The sequence below is a fragment of the Agrilus planipennis genome, unplaced genomic scaffold (assembly GCF_000699045.2).
Source record: "Agrilus planipennis isolate EAB-ADULT unplaced genomic scaffold, Apla_2.0 scaffold228, whole genome shotgun sequence".
NCBI lineage: Eukaryota > Metazoa > Arthropoda > Insecta > Coleoptera > Buprestidae > Agrilus > Agrilus planipennis.
The window spans coordinates 366,351-385,623 of NW_020439016.1; the positions used below are offsets into that span (position 1 = coordinate 366,351).

At 34.6% G+C, this 19,273-nt stretch overlaps 1 protein-coding gene, 1 long non-coding RNA gene and 1 other non-coding gene across 4 annotated transcripts in view; all 3 read left to right on the forward strand.

Moving 5' to 3' along the window:
- The window catches only part of LOC112904932, a 66,813-nt gene that overhangs the window by 40,358 nt on the left and 7,182 nt on the right, over nucleotides 1–19,273 (forward strand). The window lies entirely within an intron of this gene.
- Nucleotides 6,106–6,177, forward strand: Trnam-cau. Its single transcript has one exon. It is a non-coding gene; the product is annotated as a tRNA-Met (tRNA).
- Nucleotides 6,356–9,594, forward strand: LOC108740725. Of its 2 annotated transcripts, none has more exons than XM_025976209.1 (8): nucleotides 6,356–6,470; nucleotides 6,528–6,636; nucleotides 7,016–7,397; nucleotides 7,841–8,061; nucleotides 8,121–8,219; nucleotides 8,856–8,921; nucleotides 8,992–9,082; nucleotides 9,297–9,594. In XM_025976209.1, exons 1-8 carry the CDS (start codon nucleotides 6,450–6,452, stop codon nucleotides 9,520–9,522), a joined length of 1,215 nt encoding a protein of 404 aa, XP_025831994.1. In that variant the 5' UTR covers nucleotides 6,356–6,449; the 3' UTR covers nucleotides 9,523–9,594. The 2 variants fall into 2 exon arrangements, with proteins under 2 accessions (XP_025831994.1, XP_025831995.1); XM_025976210.1 differs by lacking the exon at nucleotides 9,297–9,594 and adding an exon at nucleotides 9,151–9,258 and having other exon boundaries at nucleotides 8,992–9,099.

Below are 19,273 nucleotides of genomic sequence, written 5' to 3' on the forward strand. Positions count from 1 at the left end.
GTATATGTCCTATATATTACCAATATTGGCTATAAATTGCCAATATTGGGCCCATATACAATATTGTACCAATATAGAATAAATATTGGGCCAATGTCGTGTGCTACTGGGGATACTAATACGTTCTATTTAATCCAGTGTGTACAATGAGTTTTCAAAATACCACCCTTAAAGGTGCAAACTGGGCGTTTGCGATATAATCGAATGTAAAATTTGCTTTTATAAGATATATGGTGTGAGAAAGACTTCAAAGGTGACATGATAGAGGTGATATTGCTTAATTAATATAAAAAACGTTCTCGACGTGACAAGATGGAGATGCAATTTCTAAATATTTATATAAAGAGTGCTTCTTCGTGACATGGTGGAGGCGCTATTTCTAGATATTTATACGAAAAACACCGTAACATGACAATATTTTTAAAACATACGTAAAGGGGTACAATTCGGTTGCTTTTAATGCATTCCTTATTTATGACAAAAAGCTTCTAAAACTCATTATGCGTATTTTATAAAACACACACCGATATAAAAAGTGTTCCAGGCTGTCATACGACAAACAAATGTTTGCGTGAAAGGGTAGATCGAGATGTCGTTTTCAAACACAAGGTGAATACACCCTACAGTAACTTGGTTTATTAATACGCCCGTCCTATAAATAAATGTGATTATGAAACTAGTATCATGTGTGTCTGGATACTGTTTATTTTACTTTTTACCCCACATATTTACCTTGTGCGTTAATGTGCGTGGGATGTAACGAAACGTAACAATTTCATTAAAGCCAAGATTCACAGATAAACGATAACCCATTGGGGTTTCATGACGGTTTTCTAGACTACCAAAAGTAATAAGCAAACTTCTAGAATGGTCAATATAATTCGGAAATCCCTGAATAAATGATTAAAAATTAATTAAATTATGATAATTTGCTTTAAGAGATTACTTTTCATCTACAGTTTTGCATCCATATCAAAATAAATTAAAATCATTATCAATTCCAAGGCTGGTTAGACACGCACCTCCACTTTTTCCTATCCTGAACTAATCTTCATATTTCCCCATAACTAAAATAACCCACGTCCTTAACTATTTGCGAACAGTACGACTAGAACTTCATGTCCTAGCAACCTATTTCGACTATTTCTTATTGATTAAAAGTAGTGGTGACAGTGTACATCCCTGTCTGACTCCCTTCCTAATATTTTCTTTTCTACGTAGCAGCCATCTCTATAACTGCCTGTTGCTCTTTATACAAACTATGTATCACTCTTCTGTCTCTAACTCATCCCTACATTTTTAAGTATATTTTGTCTTATCTTCTTGTAACATTGTCAAAAGCTATTTCTAAATCTACAAATCCTATGTATTAGAATCATCATCATCATAAGGTCGTCAGTCCTAAGACTGGTTGGACACGTACCTCCACTCTTTCCTGTCCTGAGCTAAACTTCGCATTTCCCTAAAACTAGAACAACCCACATCCTTAGCTATTTGCGAACAGTAATCTAATCTAGGTCTACCTCTACCCCTCCTAACTCCTGTTTCTGCCCCTAATATGTCTCTGACTAGACCTTCATGCCTAAGAAGGTGTGCTACCAACCTATCCCGCTTATTTTTTATTGACTTCCATAGAGTCCTGTGTTCTCCTATTCTTTCCAATACCTCTTCATTTCTAACCTTTTCTATCTACGATATCCTCATCATCCACCTATAACACCACATTTCGAACGCTTCTAACCTTTTCTTTTCCGCCGCGTCCACTGTCCATGTTTCGCACCCGTACAATGCCGTGCTCCAAACATACACTTTTAACAACCTTTTTCGAATTTCTAAATTAACCGTTCGCGAGCATAGAAGTGACTTCTTTTTATTAAAGGCGACACGACCCTGCGCTATCCTCTGCTTTATATCCCTACTACTCCTTCCATCCTGACTTATCTGACTTCCTAGGTATCTACAATCAGCCACTTCTTCTAATTCTTCGTCTCCTATCTTTATATTCGCTCTTTCGCTACTTCTTCTTCCCTTGCATACCAGTATTTTAGTTTTACTTTATTTATTTTCATACAGTACTGATCTGTCAGTACCGCTTCCATTTTATTTAAAGCTATCTCTAGGTCCTCCTTGCTAGATGCTAATACTGCTATATCATCTGCAAATCTAAGCATACTAATCTTTTGCCCTTGCACATCTATCCCTACAGTTGCACTGTCTTTAATGATGTTGATGGCGTCTTCGATGTATAGATTAAAAAGTAGTGGTGACAGTGTGCATCCCTGCCTGACTCCCTTCCTATTATTTACTTCTCTACGTTGCATCCCTAGCTCTATAACTGCCTGTTGCTCTTTATACAAACTCTTATGTTAGAATATCAGAAAAAATTTCTATTGGATTTCGAACAAGCAGTAGAGGGCGCCTGTTACGTTCTAAAGTAAAACTTGAGCTTGGGAGCTGATGTGGACAAAAAATTAATGACTTGTATATGCATACATGCGTGGTAATGCCTTTTTTACTATTATTCATGATCCGCGGCAAAAAGCTAATTTGAACGACCACTAAAAAAGCTGCTCGAGTCGTTTTAGTACGAAAGTAAGGCGGGCACCTCATTTGCCTTTGAATGGGACTCGGTCGCCGACGTGATGCAGTTTCTTTGCTCAGAAGAGATGTCTCATTCCTTTGTGCTATTTTTATACTAAACAAAAATTTCCGAGATAACGGGATGATCCACGCCAACGATCAATCGTTTAGTGAAGCCGAAAGTGGAGAGATTAATATTGACGGCGCGATTCAAACTAGTCAAGAAATTGATTTCTTGAAAAATGCTTTTTTTTCTATCAAATGGTCTATTGTATACACTTTTTTAATGTTCAATACTCAGTAGCGTAACAAGAGGGTGGGGGCAAAGGGAGCCATGGGGGACAGCGCAAATTTAGGGGCGGCAAAAATATTTTTTTCGGAATTAGATAGAATCAGGTTTGCCTCACATTTTATTTACAAATCGTGTATCATATGGAAGAAAGCACAAATTTTCTTTTTCACACAAAAAAATTAAATTTTTAAGGTCATTCAAGTATCACGTAAACCAAATTTTAGTAAGTTTTAGCCCCCCTTGTCAGTAAATGTAAGCAAAGCTCTTTCCCCTTGGTACCTGCAAATTTTCTCAAAATCTTTTTAACTTAACCATAAAACTCCGCGTGAGAGAGCATTAACAATTATTTTAGGGAAACCCCCCAAACATTCGTTTTGCTTTCAGACATAGACAAGTAGGGGTTGTCATATTTGTTCAAATGAGAATCTACTAAATTTTACAGAAAAACCAGTGAATAAATAAGTAAATATTACAAACGTAATCACTAACCAAACCCCCGTCCCCATATCATGAAAAATAAACAAAGTAAAGACCCCCCCCCATCTTCCTTAGGTGTTTACGTAATAATAGACCTCTTACTCTTGCGGTACCCCTGATAGAGCAACTGTTACAATTTATTAACTACTCAATCATAGACAGGTTTTTTGTAATAGACCCAAAAACTCAAAATCGTAGTTTTGAAATATTTTGCAATTTGGAAGTCACAATAACATTGCTGAATAATTAACCAGCTTGCACCAATTAAAATGTCATTCGTTTAAAAAAATGTACTTAATTAAACCATGGGGACTTACTCCAAACACCATAACACTTTAAAAAACGGGGACACGTGTTTCGTTCATTTATATTGTAAGCATCTTGGGTGGAAAATGTTCACAATATGTGTTGTGATTTTTGAGGTAAGTCCTCTTGGTTCAATTATTTACTTTAACACTGTCTCGTTTTATATTTTTATTAAAATGCTTAATACATAGTATCCTGCAAATGTTTGAAGCCACCAGTAAAGTGTGGATTTTTGTTGGACTTTTGGCCAATACTTTTCACCGAATTATTCAATTTGTATTCTAATATTACATAAATGATAAAAACATAATATTATATGATCATTAGATGGGAGAATCTACAAATTACGTATTAATGAACTTTCGATGGATGTATAAAAAGGAACTAATTGTTTTTTTTTTTTAATTTTATGTAGGAGGGACTTCGTTTAATTTAATGCAAAGCATGTCGCTGTCTCGACTAAAAAACCAGCATTTTTCAATATCATTTATAAAGGCTGTTGATGTTCGTGTCTGAAAATCATGTCACTTTATTAATAAACGTCAAGTCGACCGTAAAAAAATTAGAATATAAACCAAATCAATGCAGACGGCGATTGTTTGAAACACGACGAAGTCTCTTGCCCAAAAACAGGGCGTGCTGGAAGATTGACGATCACAAGTAATGTCGCCTTGTGTTCAGGCCCGTATTAAGCGAATTCATTAATTTTCTTCGCGCCTGGATCTTCATTTCGGGGTTTAATATACGAAAGCGCTACATTCTTTCCCGAATAAAAAGTAACATTCAGATACTCCTTATCAGGAAAGGATTTTACTTTTTCTATGCGGAGAATGTTGGTACTTTTTTAATAAACAGTATGGTATGGAATTACCTGGGAGGTTACTCTGCACCTTTTCTTCCCTGAAATCAGGAAAATCGTGCATTATGGACAGGAATATAGTAAAAAAACTGTTTACGGTCCTCTGGAAGAAAGTACGGCATCCCCTTCCGGGAGTTTACCGCCCTCTGCTTCTTCTTGGGTGACAATTCATACCCGAAAAGGAACCTAGTACTTTCTTTCCTTGGGAATGATTTCAGTGGGCTCATGGGATTTGATGGTCCCCTTGGACCTTGGAGCGCAATGTTTTACTCTTTTATTACCCAACCAAAATTAATGCCGATTTTTAAGGACAGTTACCAATTTTGAGATAAATGGATTTTACCCAGACAAAACGTGAAGGTATATAAATTATGTGTTTAGTTTTAAATTATTTTCTAGAATCGTCAATGTTGGCGGAATACATTTAATCAGTAAAGTACCTATTATATGTATGTGTATTATAAACAGAAAAAAGTTTCTGTATTTTTACCTATCTTACTATACAAATTTCGAAAAGAAAGTATTCGCAATGCTTTTAAATAAATTGTAGTTTTTTCTTTTGTCTGGTTCGCGTAAAGAAACGAAAAGTGGTAAACTTTACGTAATAAATAGTAAAATATCTAGTTATAATAAACGACTTATAAAAAAAATAAAAATAAAATATCGTTATTTTAGTGGCAAACTTAGGCAACTAATATTACACGAATCATAGAAAGGAGCGTTCTTTTACCAAAAAAAATATTTTTTATGTTTTATAGTGCGGTCCTGCCTTATAAAATAGCTTACCCTAAAAACACGTGCAGGTTGAGTTATTTAGTACTCTGGAGATACCCTCTGCAACATAAGGGTGAACTAAAATCCCTTAAAATATAAAAACATATTAAAACATATTTCTTCAATACACCAACTATATAAAAACAATTCTAAGAATTTTAATAGTGTCATCCTATAACCAACGTATAAGATTATCTAGTCGAAGACGATAATTACTATTATTTATGAGAAGTGATGAATGAAGACATGATGATAAAGATTAAAGGTAGTAGGAAACTGAGTGACGATAAAGAAATGTGATGTTCAAAATGGACTAAATAATTGTAGGCAGCTAGAGATACCAAACTACAAAAATTTTACTTTTTCAAGCAGTTTAATTTTTAAAATAAATAAACCCACCTTTACAAATTAATGTTTGTGTTTTGGATTTTTTATTAAGGCATTCCACACATGGAATGTAAAGTCCAACACGCTGAAGTATCTAATGAAAACAGATTTTATTGAACATTATGAATATTATATTGTATAGTTNTTTTTAAAAAAATAACTACTGTTTTCTAGTGATAGTGATTTTATGCAAAACAAATTAATTTTTGAAGTTCTTCATTTTATTTTCAAGTTAAGATAAAAACAAATTTCAAAGTAATTCTCTTAATCTTTTATTTACTGAGATAGTACAAAAATTCAAAATTTGTAATTTCAAAAAAATTTTTTTCCAACTTTAAAAAATTTTAGTCGCCATCCTGTATATTATAAAATTTAAAGTATAATGTAAGAACACAGTTAAATGGCATTCTTAAGGAACTTCAGCAACAAGAGCAGAGTGGCGCAGTGGAAGCGTGCTGGGCCCATAACCCAGAGGTCCGTGGATCGAAACCACGCTCTGCTAGTTCTCTTTTTTCCGCAATTTTTATAAATTAACACGGAAATTGAGTTATTTATTTTAAAATAGAAAGGGCGTAGTATTTATAATCTTATCTACAAACATAGGTGTTCTTTTTGAAATTGAATTATTATTCTTAACTTTATGGGTTATGGTTTAATTACTATAGGTCAAGTATTTCATATATAGTATAAGTTGTCTTATTGACATTTAAAAAATACATGTCGCTAATTAACGTATTTGATAATATTTTTATCGTTTCATCAAGCTAAACAAATATGAGAAGGTGTAGAAAACAGGTAGAAAGAAAATATGCTAAGCAATCCATTTAACTAAACCTTAATCTCAATTTTTAGACAGATTCTTTTACTTTTTTAAAAAGAAGTCCATCTTTAGTAAAAAAGATCTTACCAACACCCTCACAATGTCGAACAGTACAGAAAAAGTTAATAGGAGTCAAAATGGGCAAGTAACAATACTTATGATGAACTGATATCTAATAATAAAGTAAAATTAGATTCACTATTTACTATTTTAACGAATTTCTTAAGATAAGACTAGGTAGAGTTATCAAATTTTCGAATTAAAATAAATAATTACTAGCCACAATTAGGGCAAAAATCTATAAAAGGTACAACAATAATTTTGTAATTGGAAAAATAGAATTACTTGACTAAGTTGATGTAATTGTGTATGTACTTGTTACTGAAATCATCTTTGAACGGGTCACCTCTAAGTATCTACCCTTGAAAAAGACCAACGTGGTGGAAAATATTTCATTAATGTTTAACAGTAATATTAATTGTTGGTTGAAACATTTAGATGTCGTTTTTTTATTAATCAGATACTACAAAAGAACCCAGTATATGCTCAATAACACCCGGTGCCCCTTGTTGTAATGATCCTGAATGTACGTGTCCCGAAAAGATCCTTCTACAACAGTTGAGATCAAGAAGTTCACCGCTGTTTTGTACTATCGCCCAACAGGGCATACCCGATATACAGAAGTCACCTTTTACCCCCGATATGCTTATCACGGGTTTCGGCTTGAGAAATCTATCTTCGATGCAACAAGCCCTATTAGCACAGAGGATGGGAGATAAGGAATCAGTTGAAGAAGAATATTATGGATCCATCACCGATTTTGATAAGTCCACCTCTTCACAAACTGAAATCACTTTGACTTCAAGCGCTTCTACCGTCGAAATAGAACAGAAAAAGAAAAAGTATGAGAACTTTTGCTGTCTCATTTATTAGTGACAATAAAAAGTATATGTATGTGCCTTTTCCGCGTGAGGCTTTTGCTTACAATCCAAAAAAGGTATCTCTTTGAGACAGTCTTGTTCTTGCTTTATTCATCACTTTACTAATAAAACAATTTGATATTGATTATCGTAACTAAAACGACGAAAAGTAGGAATTTTTAAGGACCAATTAAATTTTAAATCTGGGAAAATTTTCCAGTCATACAGTAATCTTGAAAAGATACATAATTGCTAAAAAATTAACAATCACAAGAGATCATCCATATGCTTTCAGTTAAGATCGGTAAAAATCCTTTTGGATTCTTTCATGTAAAGAACTTATTTTCGTAAAAGCAAAAGCCTTCTCTTTTGAAAAAAGCTTCGAAAGCTATTTATTTGATCACCCATTAATTTCTGATATCAAGGCTGGAGTATTTCATGGGCATAACAGCCACAATGGACGAGGCTGAAGAAGAAAAAGCAGAAGAGGAAGTTTCAAAATATGTTCAATTTGAAGAGGTGCCTAGTGAAGAAATATTTACGGGTGACACAGAATCCATGCGTCAGGCCCAAAAATATTTGCGAGTTCATAGAATATTTGAATTTTTTCAATTTTTAATAGCTCATTTGCTGAGTGCAATTCCAGGTCTGTTATAACAATCGTAAAAAGTGTGCAAAAATTTAATGAGATATGATCGTCTGTAGATAATCCAATTGAGTTTTTGATTGAGCTTTTGGAAAAGTGTTTAATTTATAGATCAGGAATCGGGGAGCCACCCTTACTTTACCGGAGACCTCACATCGGTAAGATAGAGATATCATTAACTATAAGATAATAGATGATCAAGTTACTACGTAGTTAAAATAAATCGAAAAAGATGCAGTGTTTTTGATTATTTTCTTCACAAAAGCTCATATCTAGAAACTAACTTTTTGTAAAGGTTATTGTTATCATCAGTGGGTTTTAGCAAAAGAATTTTGAACAATTTGAATATCTTTCCTATAAAGTTTCAAATTTATGTTCTGATACGCAATCAAAAATTCTTCGATTCTTCAGTAAAACAATCAGTTTCAATCAACTGTAAAAATTCAAATTTATAGCAAAGAAACCCATTGCTGGGTTTTGGTAATATCATCATCATAATATTATCTGCAGCCACCTCCACTTGTTGCAAATCTCTACATTTCTCGAAAACTCGATCGGTTATCTAATGTAGATCTACCTTTGCCCCTCTTAACTTCAGTTCCTACTTCTAATAGGTCTCTAACTAACTGATCCTGGGTTATCCGACACCCTAAATGACGAAAATTGACTACCTGTAGTTTTTCATCTCCTATTTTTATATTACTTTTATATATTTTACATTATCAGTGTTCTAGAGTATCTATATGATGGAAGAAATAAGAAGTCATTTACTTGTGTAATACTTCTACTTTCAGGTCAGCTATTTTATTTAATGGATAGGATGGAAACGGGATATATCAGTCTAACTCAATACAGTACAGGTAATAATAGTAAACGTTTGTCATATTTGTCATCTAACACTTAATTTAATTGGACCGTATTCTCTTAAAGGAATGAAAACTTTGGGAATTTGTAATTACATGGCGAATCCACCTTCAACAAAAGACGGATTGGTGGCTAGAGAGTTTTTTATCGATGAGGCGTAATTATAGCTTTTTTGTACCTATATATATTGTATAAACTACTTATGATTAGTAATAACGCTTTTAGGATTAGCAGTTGAACAATTTTGTGTCATAAATTTTACCATCCCATTGAAAAAATTTTGTTCTGGCGAAATAAGTTTCATTAGGATTGCTTTGATGTAGCATACGATTTTAAACAAACTAAATTTTAACTGAAAGCTTTAAATATAGATATTCAAAATTAACTGAACAATTTAATGACATGGTGAAAAAGCATTATTTGAGAGGCCACCGTCCTTCCTTGTCCCAACCACCTCCAACACCTCAACCTACATCCAAAACATGGAGTGGTCCTCTCGATTTTCTTTCAAGAGGTGCCGAAGAAGAAGGCGATGATATGGACGATGAAAAAAAGCTTATCGAATTTTGTAAAGCAAGAAGAAAGGAAACAAAGTAAATTCAAATTCGTTTTATTTACTGCCATCCGGACAAACATTTACATTTGTTTTTTATCTATTTAAAAATATACATATGTATTTATCTCTGGCAGTTGAATTGTTAATAATATTGGAAGTGTGGCGAAATAACTCTTTTTGTTTTTTCTGTGTGTAAATATTTTTTCTAATTTTATTTCATTTCAATTAATATTTCATTTCAAGTAATATTTCCTTTCAGTCTAAACTCTATTGTTCTTTCAATCACTTTTACCTGGAAATCCAACTTCAACCATACCTGCATGCACTCCCATACTAATATCTGGTTTTACCCTTAATTGCTTTCTCTTGAATTCTGTACTATCTAATTCTGTGTATTCCTAGAAACTAGTGTCTTCACCCTCTCTCTCACTACTTTTCCTTCTAGAACATTCTATCAAAATTACTAACAACCCTATCCTATAAATACTCGAAAATTTCTTATCTCAAGACAGTCTCTCGCCTACCGCTACCACCATTCGTAAGTGCTTCGATTATTCCATTATTATTCTCTACATTGTTTTCATTTTTGTTGTTATCTTTGTTATTATTACTGTTCTGTTACCTTGTTCTCGTTTGTTTGTTTCACTCTTTGTGCCTTTTGTTACTTGTGTTTCATTGTTATTGTTATAAACTGTTTTCTGTTATTATTAGTGTTTTTTTGGTATTTAAGTAATACCCATCAAAAGACACTGAAGAAGTTATTCTCTATGCCTAATACCCATGTATTTTTAGTAGTTTTCCACTTTTTGGTCCCCCTCCTCCCTTGTGACGCTTCGTCAAGCAAATCTTTGTGCTATATCACAGTCAGTATCTTTTCTGACTATATCTTACGAACAATAATTTCAGATTATCTGTATATATAGTATATTAAAGGATAAACCGACTGACTAATAGCAAAAATCAACGCAGAACCCAAACCCCTAAGTATAAGGATTTGCACTAAGAAAGGATTTTTTAAAATTCGATCCCTAAAGGGGTTAAAAAGTTTAATGTGTCGATCAAGGTACAACCCAAACCGCTGCGTCAGGAAGCTTGAAATTTTGAACATAGGTTCCTTATACAACAATATCTATCATGCACTACACGAGTAGAATGAGTTTTACAATTACCACCCCTAAAGGTATAAGAAAGGGGTTGGCGATGCTTTTTTAATCTTTCTTGTACTTTTTTTCATGTATTTGGTTTCTTCTATCTTTAAGACATTCCTCGGATAAGTGCAAAATAGCTGGTAGAATTTTACTCTGGTAGGATAAAAAAAATGAACAAGTAATAGTAATAACAAGGATAAGGTAACGAGATAAAAATATAAAAGGATAGGATAAAAAGAGAGAAACTTGACTTAGAATGAGAACTATTCTCACACAAAAATGATAAGAGACCTGAACACACTAGACTGTTGCAGTAATTGTAAAAGAAGTTGTGTTCTGGGGGCCCCTGTATTATGGGGTACCGACCCTAAATGCCCCTATATGTAAATCCGACCCTGCCTACCGTCCATTAATAAATAATTGCATGAGCAAATATATCTCTTTATCACCTACCATGAGTAATTTGATAGGTTCTTCTACCTCAGGTAGATACCACTTATTTTCTTCGCATCCTCCTTTGTCATTACGTTATTAGCTTTTTAAAATTCTAGCATCGAACATTTGATTAATTGAGGAGAAAAATTCAGTTAAACAAACACTTTGCTTGTCACATTAGAGTACCAAAGTAATAAAACTACTCGGGTACTAACTACTACTACATCTTGACTACCGGTAAGGCATTTTTTTCTCAATACACTTCCCTGTTGTTCCCATACAATACAGAGAGACAGAATAAACTCAAATGCGTAAGTAAACGTTTCTGTAAGTCATACGCTCCTTCGGAGAACCGAATGTAAACAGTACGTGATAATTTTGAAATTCTTTTCAAGAGTGTTCTCTTAAAATTTATTCGTCCAGTCGAAACGCTAAGTCCTAAGCAAGCTGCCGCGGCGGGGTTCGAAATGGCAGAACAAATAGCATTTGTTTACTTTGTGCTGACCAATCCCCGCTATGGTCACATTAGCACCTACACATTAAAGAAAAGAAGAAAAAAAAAAGAAGAATAGTCGATGTAGCAGTTCTCGGGTCGAACAAGTGGCGAGCACCTTCTGTTTATCCAAGAAGGCGTGCTCTGTATACTTTTTAAATCTCAAATGACAACTGATACTCTTTACATCTTTTGTATGAACGAAACTGGTTCTTATGTGTACTCATAACCGGGATCTATTTGCGCCTTTTGAAAAGGTTAGGGCCTAAAAAGTAACAGAAGTACGGTTTCAAGCTACTTAGGACAAAGAAACCAAAACAGAAATGATTTTAGTGCATATTTTAAAAAAAAAAGAACACATATTAATGATATTCTGCAAATTGGATCATGTTTCTGAGAAAGATATTTCGAGTGTCAAAATGGAATTTTGCAAGCTTAGGGCCTAAAAAGTAACAGACGTACGAAGATACTTATGACATAGAAACTAAAACAGCGATCATTTTAGTGCCTATTTAAAAAAAGCACATTAATGATATTCTGCAAAATTATATCGTCAGGGATGCACACTGTCACCGCTACTTTTTAATATATACTGATACTAAATATATTTTTGTTTTGTTTAGATTATTATCGAAAAGGGGAAATCTTCAAGAGATACCCCCTGAACATACTAAATATACTACAGAATGTCTTTATATACAACATTCACAGTGTTTTTGTCATTAGACAATACAAACCGGCCTCCCGGCCGGTACCATAGCGCATGCAGCGGTCCCTGCATTTTAAATCTGTAATATCTTCGAAAATATTCATTTAAATTACATGCTGTAAGGGCCATATTGATCTATATTAAATGCACAATGTATTTAAAGTACTTAATTGGATAAGAATTAATGCTGTATTGCCTAAAATCGCTTCGTAAATAAGTCATTATTTCTCATAAAAAGTAAAGGATAAAAATGGTTATTGTGGGTTATCCCTAAGAAATAGACATATACGATCGCGGACTTTTTTGTAGACTCTTTTCAGATGTACAATATTGTAGTACATTATTTTGATCTGTCTCGTAGGGTTCAGCCAGCGTTTGCAATTTAAGCGCAAAAAATGTGTATTTACATCACATTAGAAACCTCTAAAATTATCAGTGTTTCCCTACTATATTATGCATGTATTATACATATGAACCTTCCTCTGTAGTGAAGACGCAATCAACATCATTAAAGACAGTGCAACTGTAGGGATAGATATACAGAGGCAGAAGATTAGTATGCTTAGATTTGCAGTATTAAAGAATAATAAGGCGCCAGCTGTAGATGGAATACATGAGGAAATTCTAAAACATGCAGGACAAGAGGATAGAGATTGAATGTTTAAGCTAGTTAGTTACATTTACGAGACGGGGAAAGTTCCAGAGGATTATAAACGGAACGTAGTAGTAACCATACCTAAAAAGAGAGGCGCAAATAGGTGCGAGACATTTAGAACAATTACCTTAACTTCCCATGCGTCAAAAATCTTAACTAGAATTGTACAGAGGAGGATGGAAAAAAGGGCGGAAGAACTATTAGGGGTAGATCAATTTGGGTTTAGAAGAAATAGAGGAATGCGGTAGGCCATTCTAGCTTTACGGGTAACAATAGATAAAACGATAGAAGAAAGAAAGAGGGCGTATATAGGATTTGTAGATTTAGAAAAAGCTTTTGACAATGTTAAATGGGACAAGATGTTAAACATACTTAAAAATGTAGGGATGAGATTGTTACATACGAATGATGAGGATACCGTGGATAGAGAAGGTTAGAAATGAAGAGGTATTAGAAATAATAGAACAGAGGATGGAAGTCAATAAGAAATAGGCGAGATAGGTTGGTAGCACACCTCCTCAAGCAAGAAGGTCTAGTCAGAGACATATTAGAGACAGAAACGAGTGTGGGATGTTCTAGTTGTAGGGAAATGCGAAGATGAGCTCAGAATAGGAAAGAGTGTCCAACCAGTCTTAGGACTGATAACTTTATGATGATCTAGGTAAGACATTTCGAGTGTCGAAATAGAGGTTTGCAGTTTTTGAAGATTTCCTGGTAATCTTTTGTTGTACTATTATAAATTACATAAAAACTATACTATTTCGCATACTGTTTATACTATTTTGAGAATAATATAAACAAAACTTATTTATAATACATTTTAAGATGGCGTCTTTGACGGAAGCACATCCGATGCTCCACACAAAAAATTACTTGCTCCTGCAGCTATTCATCTTTCATTTTGTGAAATACAACCGTCATAGGTATACTATATTTGGATTTAATATTAAAGCGGTTCTGCTTATATAAATAAATTAAATAATATATAAAAAAAGGATTGTTTTTCAATGTTGGACATCTTACATATGTATCCTGTTATTTAATATTGTTGAGCTTACTAGCGCGACGTGCAATTCAATTTTTTTTTTTAATAAAAACTGTAGACATCTGCCTCTCAGTTTCCCTTTAAACAATAACCGTTGATTGGCTAGGTTTCAACAGATTATGTTCAGTGTGACAGTGATTGACAAATATCGACAAATGCTCGAAACGGCTATCTGAATTTGTCATCGATTGAATTAAAATTGCTAATATGTTTAAGAGTTTACATTCATGCTTCGAACAATGATAACAAATAAAAACATAAATACATGTGGTGTACATGCAACCCTTATTTGAAAATGGCCCTTATATACAGGGTGGCCCATAAAAATGACGTTAATTTATTGGGTCTGCGGTCCCCAAACTCTTTAGCCTAAGGGTCATTCTAACTCTTCCGCTAAGCTCCAAAAGCTAAGGCCTACTGTAATTTTGACAGTGATGCACTCCGATTGATTTGCCAACGGTATCGATTGCCGCCTCAGGCATTCGCTCAGTAGAATTAATACTAAGCAAATCGATAAAATTTAAAAATATCTCTTTTATACCACTGATTATTATCAGTATCTTTTTGAATAGAACTATTCATGTTCATTCTTACAGGAAATAATCATTCGTTTAATATTTTATTATTTTCACAACTCCCCCTTTTAATCTCCGAAGTTTTATAAAGCATCAGTATTAAACGTTCAAGGAAATTAAAGAGACATTTCTAACTCAAAAATGATTCTCAATATGCGACACTACAAATCAGTTTTCTAAAACGCATCCTTCCTAAAATACCACCAGGTACCTAATAAACATTACTTCAACCTTCTTTTACAAAGGAAATGTAATTTATTATCGGGAATGTTGTTTCATAAACTGACAGTAGTCCATTCCAGCATGATTTTTTGCATTTCACAATTTAAAAATTGTGATAGTTTTGGCATCATATAAACCTAATTAAAAAAAATTGGTCTGAGCACAGTTTGGTCGGTGCTAATACGACTAACTTCCCATTAGATAATACAGTTATTGTAAAGTACATTCGTTTCTAAAGTTTGAAAAAAACGCGGCACAATAATAAATAACAAACAATGTTTGAGAGTTCGTCATTTTATAAACCCATAAGAAACAGTATTTCGTCTGAGAAAACCGAATTGATAGAGTACTTGCATCAGTCAATTGGTAAATACTATTTTTTATTGTTTATCGATTGTTTATAACAATTCATTTTGTTATAAACAAATTTTTATTATAATATGTTATTATAATATGTTATTCCCTGTCTTGAATAATGATATTTCGTTATTATTGATTCCGTAACTTCATTGTTGTGATTAGATTAGAACGTATTTTAATTAAATTGTTTGTAATTAATTCGTTTTTTTTTTTATAAAAAAAAAACGGCTTGACCGATTTCGTTCAAATTTCTTTCAGATCTTCATTATGATAATATCTTTCGAAAAAATTTTGGTTGAGGGCGATATCTCAATCCGTTCTTGAGATATCGAAAACGAAAAAAATGCTGACATACGAACGTACGTACATACGTACGTACGTACGTACGTACGTACGTACGTACGTACATACACACATCATCAAAAAAATTGGCTAGCATGCTACTAATATGTTAAAACGTGGAAATATAATGAAAATTCCGATTTCACTTTTCGACCCAATTACAATAACTTCCTAATGGGAAGTTAATACTGTAATGGCTTATGAAGAGTTTGAGAATTTTAATGAGCACAGCAATTTTACATTTACCTTCTTTCAATAACGAATTTTTTGTGAGTGCGTTGACGATCGAGGCAATCGTCCTTTCATATAATTCGTTGTTAAAAATCGTGAATTATGCATCACTGATTATTTCTGTGGCAACCAGAAATGGTGAGGTTTGCAGAAAAACATTCCGAAAGTCCAGTTGGTTTTTTCAGCCATGAAATCGGATATCTCGTATATCCACAAACAAAGGCCACTTTATATTTGGGTAGTTTCCTTTTACAGATTTCCTGTTTTATTTGAATTTTCGTTATGTACGCAAGTATTATACGAACGACTGTTGCCAGACGCGACCTGAATTTGACTTTGGGTCACTTTTTAGCCATATGATTCTACAAAGTAATATATTTTAGACAAAAAGACCAATTATATTAATTGTGTAAATTATTTTACTAAAACTCAATACAATAAATCTTGAACCGATTTCGATGTCTTGTAATTTTTATTGCTTACAACAATTTTATTTAATATAAACGATAAGAAACAGTTTCATACAGACAAAGTCGCAATTAAAAAAACTAATAGTGAATAAAATTAATTGCATGTGAATTGTTATCAGATGTGCCTTGACATGACTGTAGCAGCAGAATTAGAAATACGAGGGTGGATTGATAAGTTTCCGGCCTGACCAAGAAAAACAAGGTTTTTAAAAATTTTTTTTTTTTATTTCTCAACATAATCTCCTCCAAGGCTGATACATTTCTCATAGCGGTGTTCCAGTCTATTAATGCCATCTCTATAGACTGATTCGTCAAGCTCCTCAAAATAACCATTTACAGCTTCGATTACTTCTTCATTGTCCGCAAATCTCTTACCGCCAAGCCATTTTTTGAGATTAGGGAACAGAAAATAGTCACTCGGGGCTAGGTCTGGAGAGTAAGGAGGGTGCGGCATCAATTCAAACTTTAGATCGTTGATTTTAGCCGTCGCAACGATTGACGTGTGTGCTGGTGCGTTATCGTGATGAAACAAGATTTTTTTCTTCGCCAGATGAGGTCGTTTAATTTTCACCTCGTGGCTCAAACGTTGCAATAAGTCTGCGTAGTATTGACCAGTGATAGTATTACCCTTTGCAAGGTAATCAATGTATATAATACCTCTTGCATCCCAAAAAACAGTAGCCATAACCTTGTTCGCCGAAAAAATTGTTTTTGCCTTCTTTGGAGTTGGTTCCCCTGGTCCAATCCACTGTTTAGACTGTTCTTTGGTTTCAGGAGTGTAGTGGTGGACCCACGTTTCGTCAACGGTTACGAATCGACGCAAAAATTCGCTTGGATTACGCTTATACAATGACAAATTTGCGGTAGAAATGTTTTTTCGAATCAATTTTTGGTCGACTGTTAGCAAACGCGGCACCCATCTTGCACAGAGCTTTTCCATATGCAAATGTTGGTGCAAAATATGTTGCACACGTTCATATGACATCTTACAGGTCTCAGCTATCTCACGCACTTTCAATCTGCGGTCTCCCAGCACTATTTGATGAATTTTTTCGATCATATCTGGAGTTGTGACCTCAACGGGGCGTCCTGAGCGAGGCCCATCAGAGGTGCTCACACGACCCTTTTTAAACTCGGAAACCCACTGCTTAACGGTTGAATATGACGGGGAGGATGTCCCCAGTGTTGAGTCCATCTCTTTTTTAATTTCCTTCGGCGTTAACCCCTTCAAATAAAAGTATTTGATGACAGCACGATTTTCCTGCTTTTCCATTTTTACGAAAACCACAGAGGCGTCTTGTTCAGCGTGCTGTCAAACCTACACTAGCAAGGAGATCGGGCTGAAACTATAGCTACAAGCTATCCAAGGATGGTACTATAGAATGTCACCTCAAGGTAGGCCTAGTGGCGTCATCTCTTGGTTAGGCCGGAAACTTATCAATCCACCCTCGTACAAAACTTTTTTTATAGTTGTAGACAGAACTGCACTTCAATGGCTATTCAGTAATCCGAATTAGACGATGGAACTGTCTGGAATTAAATGTAGTACCATTCGCTTAAATAATCAGTAATCATCAGTGACGGATTTTACGTGACTCAGTTTGAATATTTGCGAGTGGACTTGTGTATGGATGTCTTTGAACGTGAAGATATTCGACGGTTAATTAGCAAAAGATTTAATCTATTAGTAGTGGTTTTCTATTTTCCGTTCTTCCCCTCTTTCAATCAACCTGTAATCTAATTCAAAAGGTTTTTTCTGTAATGACAAACTGCTTGGGGTAAGTCCTCTCCCCCAGTCGCAACAATAATTATTTTGAATGAAATAGCTTTACAAAATTAAAAGAAACAAATGTGATAGAATCAATTTTGAAACGTATTACTCGTTGTTTCTAGTGTGTTTCCTGGCAGAAATTATTTCTCGCAAACATGGAGCGTTCAATCCCTACCCATAACCTATAACAGTATCCCCCAGTAACTCGTCGAAATGCATTCAGGAAAATGTCGTAGAACGTCGCATCGCGTGTTAAAATGACCTTTAGTAGCATCGATTTGGTTCTCCTCTCAAGAAGAATGCTTCTAACTAGTCCCATTCTTTGGAAAAATACCTGCGCCCAAGCAGCCCATCGAAATGCATTAAGGAATATGTCGTAAAACGTCGCACATCACGTGCTAAGATGGCCTTTGTGGCACCCATTTCTTTCTCCTCCCATGCAGAAAGCCTGTAGCTACCGTAATTCTTTGGCGGAGTTGCCCCAAGTTACCCGTCGAAATGCGTTCAGGAAATGTCGTAGAACATCGCACCACGTGCCGAGATGACCTTTAGTACCATCGATGTCGTTCTCCTCTCAAGGAGAAAACTTCTAACTATCCCCCTTCTTTGATAGAATACCTGCGCCCAAGGAACCCATCGAAGCGGATTGATGAATGTGTCGTAAAACGTCGCATCACGTACTAAGATGGCTTTTAGTAGCATCTATTTTTTTCTCCTTCAAGCAAAAAGCCTGAAGTTACCGTCATTCTTTGGTGGAGTATCCGCAAGTAACTCGTCGAAATGCGTTCAGGAAAGTGTCATAGAATATCGTATCAAGTGCTATGATGACCTTTGGAAGCATCCGTTTCTTTCTCCTCTTAAGGAGAAAGCTTTTAGCTATCGCCATTCCTTGGTGGTGTATTACCCCCAAGTAACCAGTCGAAATGCGTTCACCACTACACTTCTGTCTTCTCCCGTACTCGATATTATGCTGACTTGACCCTGTTTTACCAATTAGTAAATATGCTTTTTAATTTTAAAAATATCATGTCTCAGTAACATTAGGAAAATACTCTTCTACTAATGACTTCGCCGTTAACTTTGCGAGACGATGTTGGCGATTAATAAATAAGTAATTATTTGCACATAAAGGCGGGTATACAGTCGAGCACTTACGTACACATGTTCTGGATGGAACACATGTAAACATATCGTTAACTCCTACGGACGGCGCGTTTCGGCCCTTTTATAACGAGTATGTGCGTAAGGACATTTGAATAAGCTCAAGAGTCAGTTGTGGGCCTGCTTGTATTGGCTCACTAATCGAAGCCTTCTTTCTTTCTTGTACTTACAAGTA